This window comes from Ascaphus truei, chromosome 13 (assembly GCF_040206685.1).
Source record: "Ascaphus truei isolate aAscTru1 chromosome 13, aAscTru1.hap1, whole genome shotgun sequence".
NCBI classification, from domain to species: Eukaryota; Metazoa; Chordata; class Amphibia; order Anura; family Ascaphidae; genus Ascaphus; species Ascaphus truei.
The window spans coordinates 12,353,550-12,363,127 of record NC_134495.1 but is presented as its reverse complement, the minus strand read 5'-3'; the positions used below and the strand labels follow the sequence as shown (position 1 = coordinate 12,363,127).

Genomic DNA, 9,578 nt, shown 5'->3' with positions numbered 1-9,578 from the left:
CACAGCCCGAAACGCTCCGGGCGTTGGGTCAGCACCGCACAGCCCGAAGCGCTCCGGGCGTTGGGTCAGCACCGCACAGCCCGAAACGCTCCGGGCGTTGGGTCAGCACCGCACAGCCCGAAACGCTCCGGGCGTTGGGTCAGCACCGCACAGCCCGAAACGCTCCGGGCGTTGGGTCAGCACCGCACAGCCCGAAACTCTCGGGAAACCCTCCCCCCCCAAAAAAAACCATGTTCCACAACTGCTTTTCCAGCTTATAAAAAAAAAGAAATAATATATAATTACACACGTGTTAAGTAGCTACAATAATCATTAAAAAAAAAAAGTATGGAACGGTATAACAATGGGAAGAAACAGCAACCTTACCACAAGGACACAAACTTTTAAATATCATCCTTAATATTATGTACAAAAATTGGTTAGATGGAAAATGCTTTTTTTTTGTTTTTAATATATATATATATATTTCAAGTTTTATGCAAACTGCTGAAAAAGAAAAAAAAAAAACACAAAAACACAATGAAACAAAAACAAATTCAGGATCAGTAACCAGACTGACCTATATATTACCTTAACCACGACTGGGAGAAATACTTTATGTAGGTGTTTTGTTCATGAGACAGGAATCAGCTCCGGGAGTTGCTGAACCCTTTTGGGAAAGTACAACACCGTGGCCAATGCTAGGAACACATGCGGAGCGTGAATACATGTATGGCATAACACAATGCAGATCAGACCGCGTTATAGAAAGCCGAAATTGTTTCCTTGCTGACCTGTACAGACGCGTTATCCCGCTCATCGATCTACTCCGGTAACAGAGTGAATGTCTGTTACATCAGTGATTCGCTGTACTCTGCATCAGAACGAACCCTATTGCTCCAAGGGAGGAGGCCAATGCCTTGCAGGAAAGTATATGGACCAGTATTTAAAGGTCGACATCAAATATCTAGCACGCGGGTGGCCAACTCCAGTCCTCAAGGCCACCAACAGGTCAGGTTTGTAGGATCTCTCTGCTTCAGCACAGGTGGCTCAGAGCCACCAGTGCTGAAGCTGGGACTGATTGAGCCACCTGTGCTGAAGCAGGAATATCTTTAAAATTTGACCTGTTGGTGGCCCTTGAGGACTGGAGTTGGCCACCCCCGATCTAGAATGAAACCCCTTGCTGCCGATGGAGATAGCAGCGCAATGTCCGTCACTAGCAGTGAAGGGGTTAGTTCTCCAGTTTTGTTTTGAAGACACTAAAGTACTCCCAACGAAAAGGTATCACATCTCCAACATCGTGTTGTTTTTCTAAGACTAACATGGCTAAGACGACTCTTCACACAAATAAACAATGCACTGAAAAAAGAGGTCTCGAAAATGGTAGAAATGATCTCATTACTGTACGTTTCTATACAAGAAGCAGGTTTCTACCAGAAGCTAAGGTGCAGTAAAGCCGACTTCTACAGGATGCGAAACGCGGCAGGGTCGCCTCACGTCATCGTACTGAGAGGGTTTATAGGAGTAGAAATTTGGGGAGAAAAATATTGTCTATTGCAAGTATTCCCATAATATTTCATTTTAGTCAAAGTGCTTACAGTAGTTGTAGTGTTGTATAAAAAAATAACTGCCCTGCAAAATCTTCCATATGCGTGTGTTGCCCTTCTACTTATATGTGGCGTCGGGTCATTAATGCTAACGAGCTCTCGCGCTGCTGGATGAGGGGGGGGGCCTGCAGGGAACAGGATTCTTCGTGTCATGCAGATTCAGAAAATCCACGGCAGATATAGGATCACATTATTAACCCCATGGCAGCCAGAGGGGCCTATAACACCCCTTGTGGCAGCAAAGGGGGGATCAGCGCACACCTCGATGCAGCTACTAGGGGACCCCGAGATGGGGGAGGGAGGAAGAAAAGGGTCTGACTATTTGAAATGCAGAGCATTCGGGCCAGGCAGCTCGCCACTGCAAAATGGGGCCAAAAACGTTGTGCTCAATTAGCTGAATGCTTTATCAGTTTAAGCACAATGCAGCCTCCTACGAATTCCACAAAGCAGTTGCAGATGTGCAGATATAATTAGTTAATTAGGTAACATTTACTCAATTATATATATATATATATTTTTTTTTATTCTTATTATTGATTTATTTTAATAATAAAAAAAGTTACTTAGGAAATGATTTAACCAGCAAACCACCCACACCCCCAGGATTTAAACTATCCCGCAAAGAAAAATGGGGCATCTAAGAGTATCCAAAAAGGCTAAAGTGTGTGAAAGGGGCTTCTCCCTTGGAAAGTTCCTTATGTTCGAGTGCAAAAAGCAGTAACACAATGAATAACTTAGCACAAATGCCCTCTTTGTCCAGTGCATTAAACCTACAAATGGTATATGGAGCCAGCCACAACGCTTTGGATGTCTGTACTGAAAAAGTTACACACTAAAAAGCTTTATTATGCTTTTGTGTTCTCTTTAACCCTGTCGCTGCCAGAGGGCCTCCTCCGGCAGCCAAGGGGTTAATTTCTGTCTTTACTGCCCACCGGCCCAACTGAAAATCTACCCAGCAGATTCCCGCCATCTCTCCGACACCGGGGGGATCCCTAAAAGGGCTTTGCTTTGAGGGGGGAAAAAAAAAAATCGTGTTTCCTTTGAAATGTCATCAATTTGCCAGGAACAAAATAGTATGCGTCTGCCTTTGAGGGGTGAAAGAGACAAAGACTTTAGTCTTCCTTCATGTCACGACTAGGAACAGAGCCGAGGATCCCTCCCTCCCCCCCATCGGGAAATATTTGTAAACCAGGTTATGTAGCTAGAAGCATGGCATTTCTTAACCGCTTCACTACCCTTGAGAATAGCTACAACGTGCCTCCTCTCTGGCAGTGAAAGGGTGTCAACGCTCCACTTCCTCGGCAGGGTCTTAGAACACCGCAACTTATTCCCCTTTCCCTGCTTTGCCATAATGTTGGTGCAAACACACTATTGCTGCCAAAAGGTGCATGGAACACATCGCACTGCAATGCTGCCAGCCGCGTGGGGTTTCAAAAGGGGAAAAACAAAAAACAAAAAGGTTGCGTGCGAGATTCTTTTCATCATGTCTGACGCACATTCACTTCTTCTGCTTCTGGACAGGGGCGCTGTGACGTTTCGTAGGGGAGTGGGGGGGGGGGTAGAGGAGTTTAGAATATAAACATGCACAGCAACAAAACTGCAAGCCAGCGAAAAGGTTATTCACAGGTAAATCATGTCTCTAGGGCTTGCAAGTTTAGAAAATATGCATTTGGAAGTTTAAAAAAAAAAAAAAAAAAAAATGTATAATAATAATAATCCTTTTCCGATGCGTTGCAGGCTCCTACAGCAGCAACGGGAATAAACGGCTGTTTACACACAAGAATACGTTTACAAGAGGAAAACAGGAGAGGAACCTTTACGGACATGTGAGGGAAGCCACCCCATCCACAAAGTGCCCAGGCAGCTGCTCTACCAGTCTGTGAGGTTATGTTTTTTTTGTTGTTGTTGTTGTAAAGTTCAGTGATATTTTCGGTTGCCTGATTCCAAATGCACAGGTTCCATGTCACACTGTCTGTAATGTACGTGTCACACAGACGGCACCAAGCCGGCTGTGGGTGAAGCCTCCAGCTCACTCCCAACCATTGTCTTTGATCATGTGAGCCAGTTCAATGATAAACTTTCCTTCCTTGTATTTCTGACTGCTCTCAAAGGCGTGTTCCTATAGAGAAGCAGGAAAAAACATTACACAGTCTGGAGCGCTTCAAAATATTGCGTTATAAACAGAATTATTTGTGCTTTAGATGGGAATATTTCCATTTTATTTTTGTGTCTGCTCACCAGATATGTGCTTTTTTAATGTATATTTTTTTTTGGGGGGGGGAGTAGGGGGAGACAGCAATAAACGATTCTTTCATAGGAATGGGTAGTTTTTCCATCTATCGATTACAGTGTAAAATACCAGCTCTGAGGAGGAATTGGAAGGTGCATAAATAATGATATTAGGAGAGCTGTGATGTAAAGATCTCTTTATAAGGAAGCAATGTTCCATTATAGAGAAACAACCCTCAAATCATAACCTAGCTGAATAGGTGCTCTCTGTTTATCGCCGTGTGTCAGTGCATAGTTACAGAGCAGGATGCCGTCTCTCACTGAGCACTCTGTGTTAATGATATATTACTTACATATTTCCAGCCCAGTGTGGTTTTGCAGTTCTCACAGTAGATATCAGCCACTGCGTGCAGCCCTGTTAGAAGAACTCTCTCCTCTGCTGGGCCGCAGCCCACATTCACCCTGCAGGACAAAGAGGAGAAAGTTTATCCTCCGCTACAAACACATGCCCGGCACTGACAGGCATATCACAAGCCTTTTAACCCTTCAATGTCGACCGCCGCATGCAGCAAAATAAGATTCCCGTCCAGCTCCTCTTGATCATAATAATGACACGATCATCATAGCTTAAGAGCTGACCTTAACCCGCTGAGCTGTTGCAGAGTAACAACTGGAGGAATTAAACCGAGTCAATAACTCTGCACGGACAGGGACTGTGGGGTCGGTGGCCACAAGGCAAACTAACCTCTTCCCTGCCAGAGAGGCGAGCAACGGGCTGACCCACCTGGCAGCTAAATGGTTTCAGCTCCCAACGCATTCTTTGTTGAAAAGCGATGGAGAATGAAGGAGAAGCCGCAAATCCAGATCCCAAATGGAAAAAAACTTGGCAGACAAGCGGGAATGTTCAGGGAGTTACACCACGAGTGTCTCAAATACGCTTAATCCAGCCACGGAATGAACAGACGGCAACCGGGAATCTTGCCCTGTATAATTTCCTGCTTATAAAGCCCTCCAGAAAGCGTCTGGCAGCCTCATGCACCAGATGCGATTCCCACCAGGTCCCACCGGAGTCAGAAAGCTACCACTAGGTCTCAGCAGTTATTTTCAGCTAGATCTTTTTATAGCCTGCAAGCTGGACAGAGGCTCACAAGGTTATTTATAAGGATGGGACCCGAACAAGAGATGCTTTACACTACAGACTAAAATAGTGGAGGCTCCTTGGGCCTCCGTTCCCTTGTGATACAAACACAAATAGTCAATCACAGGAATGATTGAGATAGATAGGATAGATAGAGGATAGATAGAGGATAGATAGAGGATAGAGGATAGATAGAGGATAAATAGAGGATAAATAGGTTAGATAGAGGATAGATAGAGGATAGATAGAGGATAGATAGAGGATAGATAGAGGATAGATAGAGGATAGATAGAGGATAGATAGAGGATAGATAGAGGATAGATAGAGGATAGATAGAGGATAGATAGAGGATAGATAGGCCGACAGTGAGTTAGAGGGCTTGGTGATGCTATTTAACGGACATATATTCTATTTACAGATGAATGAGTGTTTGCTTGATTTCTGGAAGAATACAGTATGGGAAAGCAGTGGAAGCCCCAGTAGGAAATTCAGTATGATTAAACATCATTATATGTAGCAGTATTGTCTAATGCAGAAATAGAAGCTGCGTGGGTCAATTTTCATGTATTGTTTTACAATAACCAAATAAAACATCTCTGCTTAATTTCGGTTCAGAACTACAAGAGCTGGCAAGAGCTCATTGCATTTGGGTTAACCCAGGGGTGGCCAACTCCAATCCTCAAGGTCAGGTTTTCAGGATATCCCTGCTTCAGCACCGGTGGTGCAGTCGAAGACTGAGCCACAGATTATGCCACCTGTGCTGAAGCAGGGATAACCTGAAAACCTGACCTTTTGGTGGCCCTTGAGGACTGGAGTTGACCACCCCTGGGTTAAACTACATGATGGAAGATTAATGAAACCCTCCTAATGAAATGTTCCTCTGACTTCATTAACCCTCCTGCTGCACATTAGAAGATGGCCAGTAATAACCGCAAACCTTTCCCCCTCCCCACAACTGAAGAGAGAATTTGTCAACATGAGAGATCAAACTAAAAGCATTAGGAAGTGACCACATGGTCTACAACAGGGGCTCTCAACTCCAGGTCTCAAGACCCCCCCAACAGGTCAGGTGTTCAGGATATCACAGCTTCAGCACAGGTGGCTCAAATAGTCCCTGCTTCAGCACAGATGGCTCAATCAGTGCTGAAGCAGAGATAGCCTTAAAACCTGACCTGTTGGAGGATGGGGGGGGGGGGGGGCATTGAGGACCTCTGGTCTACAAAGAGGCCAGGACAGACATTGAGCAGGTGAACGTCATAGTGAATGAGAGTGTGTCAGGTAGCGGGTATACTCACACAGAATTAAAGAGGTAGGCTCTTCCTTGGCTTCCCTGAAACGACTGCAGAACAAGCAGACATATAGAAGCAGTTAGTCAAAAGTCATTACTACAATCTCGCTGCCGTCACTCAACAAAGAAGCACCACAAGTGGAAGAGACGTGTGTGTTAAAGCTGCAGTTCAAGCTGCTGTTTTTTAAAAAATATATATATTTTTTCCCCCATTCAATATGTGCATCAATACAATCTGCACACTGACTAGTGATTAGCTAAGCTGCAGATCGATCCGTTCTCATGTAAATCGACAGTAATAGATTGCTTGCTCCGGGTTATTTAATTCAGTTCTTGCACAGCATTGTGGGCAATGTAGTTCCTAGAATATGATTGACTCGGCAGTTACTAGATACAATTGATGCACTGCTAGAGAGAGGGCGGGGCTCAAGAGCCAGAGCCTGTCAGAAGGGGAAGGGGCTGTCACTTTGGAAATGCTTCCTACATTAGAAATATTAAAAATGTCTTTAAAACATTTTTTTTTTAAAATGCTACAAGTATTTTCTCATAGTACAGAGCTGATTAAAAAAAAACACACGTAGGATATTTGCTTGAACTGCTGCTTTAATAAAACCCTAGTTTGGACATGTCGACTTATTATTGGTAATTACCGAGCTCTTACAGAACATGCACAATGCCAGGCATGCTAAATATGTTTCTTGTGACCGTTGTGAGCGACTCTGTACACTCGGCATGCCACAGGTTCAACTCGTTTCTCAGGTACTTTTCATTTACAGAAATGTTGTCAGACAAAATGTCACATTCATTAACTAATCGCCTTCTAGAGAAGAGGCAGAGCTGTATAGTATGAATCACTCTTGTTAATATGCAACAGGTATGGTAACTGTTTTTATTAAGCCGCAGACGCACATTATCTGGAACAGGTTTGGTGATCACTAAAATAATTCTACCAAAAACTCTTCAAACAAAGATAGATATATATTCATGTAAAACCAGACTCTGATATCATACGTTACACATGAGCCTGAACTAACAGGTGAGGTCACATATCCCATGTTATTTCCCATTGCTCTCAATTAGGCCAAAGCCTAGATTAAAGTTTATTTTTGTAGAAATATCACTGTGGCCATTTCCTTTAAGTACACAAAATAATTATAGTATCAATGCATCTGCCTATGCAAACAAAAATGCCAGCAACTGAAGCATGTCACAAAGGGGCAAGTCAAATAACTTTTCTTCACACCCTGCTCTATGTACAAAGCATGTGTAAAACAATGACAGCCAGACCAATATCAGTGAAGCTGCACTTACCACCATATAATCAGGGGTAGGCAACTCCACTGCCCAAGAGCAACCAACAGGTCATGTTTTCAAGATATCCCTGCTTCAGCTCAGGTGGCTCAGTCAGTCCCAGCTTAGCACAGGTGGCTCAGTCAGTGGCTCAGTCTTCGACTATGCCACTGATTGAGCTACCTGTGCTGAAGCAGGGATATCCTGAAAACCTGACCTGTTGGTGGCCCTTGAGGACCAGAGTTGGCCACCCACCCCTGCTATATCTCAGTCTAAATAAACATGGTCAAAAATACTCAAAATGCTTTTAGAAACAATTATATAGCAACTCTTAGGTTTACTTTGCAATATTTAAAGTATTGCAATACATTTTACAATTGTGCATTCACTCCAGCATTCAAATGTTTACAAATCACTTTGACGAGTTATCCCCGGCGTCTAAACAGCTTTTCATCCATGTGTCCTTATTAGAATAAATTTAAAAAGCTCAATACTATTCCCAAACAAACCTAATCGGGCACCAACACTCAGATCCTGCCCCAATGTCCACTTTCACTCGGTCAAAACACGCCCCTTACTTTTACACAAGGCCTCAAAATCCTGTTTTTCCAGCCAAATATCTGAACAAGATTCTGCTGTGTCCTGTAATGCGGAGGGTAAACACAAGGAGGTGTTTACATAGTCTGAACTACCCAAAACAAACAGAAACCGTATGGCCAAACAAACATACAGCCCTCGGTAACACTAAACTAGGGAGTACACGGGGTGGCTGTAAGGGAACTTCATAACCAAGACCATGGAATGAACATGCTACATCTCCCTATACCAGGGGTGCGCATCCCCAGTCTTGGGGACAGGAGTTAAGCACCCCTGCCCTATAGCACCGTCCCCCTAAAAGGTCTGGCCTCACACACATACGCCTGCTAGCTAGTCTTTGCATGGTGTCCTGTTAAACTGGCCTTCAACCCACAGTAAGAAACATAGGCCGAGGTTACTGGGGTTTAACAAGTGCTGAATGGCAGCACAGTGAAGATTATTAACGTGTTTGGTATCTCTGTTCTCCCAGTAGTAGATGCTGGGTGTGCCGTTGTACTCTGGTCCCGGCTACTTATTATTAAAGCATGCTCATTTTAAGGTGGCTGGAAAATACAGCCTTAGTGTTCAGAAGAGAGTACACAGTCTTGCAAAGACACGATTAGTATTAATATCAATACAAGTCCCCCCAGACCGAACCGGGCCACCAACACTCAGATGCTGCTCCAATGTCCACTTTCACTCGGTCAAAACACTCCTCGTACTTTTAGACGAGGCCCCACAATCACACGTTTTATAAAACATGAACTATAAAACGGGGTCAGCAGAAAGTGAATGGAGAAGATCACTAAAATGACTGCACACTTGCCTTGGATATCAACTCATCATGGTTGGCTAGATGTGCCCTGCAGTGGATACAGCTGTAGGTTCTATGACAGTTTGGCAGATACGCCTGGAAAGTTTTTGATTTTGTCATCTTCACCATCTCTGCCGGTGGCTCCTCACTCAGCTCGGGGCTAGCACTGGAAGAATTACAACTTTGCTGCACTCGCTGACAAAAGAAACACTGGAAAATGCAAGCAAAAGCCGTCGTTGGTTTGGAGAGTGTGTGGCACTGCCCACACGGACGCCAGGGGAGAAAGTCAACCTGTTAAAGAACGGAGAGAAAAAAAAGGAACGTTACCACCAGAACTAAAAAGGAGTATTACACCTGTTTAAAGTACCGTTCAGTGCAACAAACTGTAGGGACGTATTCCTAGTTTTATTGATGGGCAGGTGGATAAACGATTGCTACTTTCACTTAGGAACTTACAATGCAAGGTGGAAACTTACACTGTACAGAGGACGTTCTTAAGGCTGCACTTATAGTGCCAGCGACGCTGCGGCAAAACAAATGTACTGCCGTCACCGCGTGTGCTTATAGTAGAAGCGACGCGACGGCGCAATCGCTGGAAGTCAAGTCAATTTGATTTTCAGCGACCGCAGCGTGACATCACATCATTGTCACCGGCAC

At 44.2% G+C, this 9,578-nt stretch overlaps 1 protein-coding gene across 1 annotated transcript; it reads right to left on the bottom strand.

Annotated features, from left to right (window-relative positions):
- Window positions 1-378: 378 nt before the first annotated feature.
- On the bottom strand, window positions 379-9,183 carry YPEL1 (yippee like 1). The gene is made up of 4 exons (XM_075568534.1): window positions 8,934-9,183; window positions 6,249-6,292; window positions 4,169-4,277; window positions 379-3,705 (listed from the first exon to the last, which is right to left on the bottom strand). The coding sequence occupies exons 1-4, from the start codon at window positions 9,048-9,050 to the stop codon at window positions 3,616-3,618; spliced, it is 360 nt and encodes a 119-aa protein (XP_075424649.1). The 5' UTR covers window positions 9,051-9,183; the 3' UTR covers window positions 379-3,615.
- Between the last annotated feature and the right edge of the window lie 395 nt (window positions 9,184-9,578).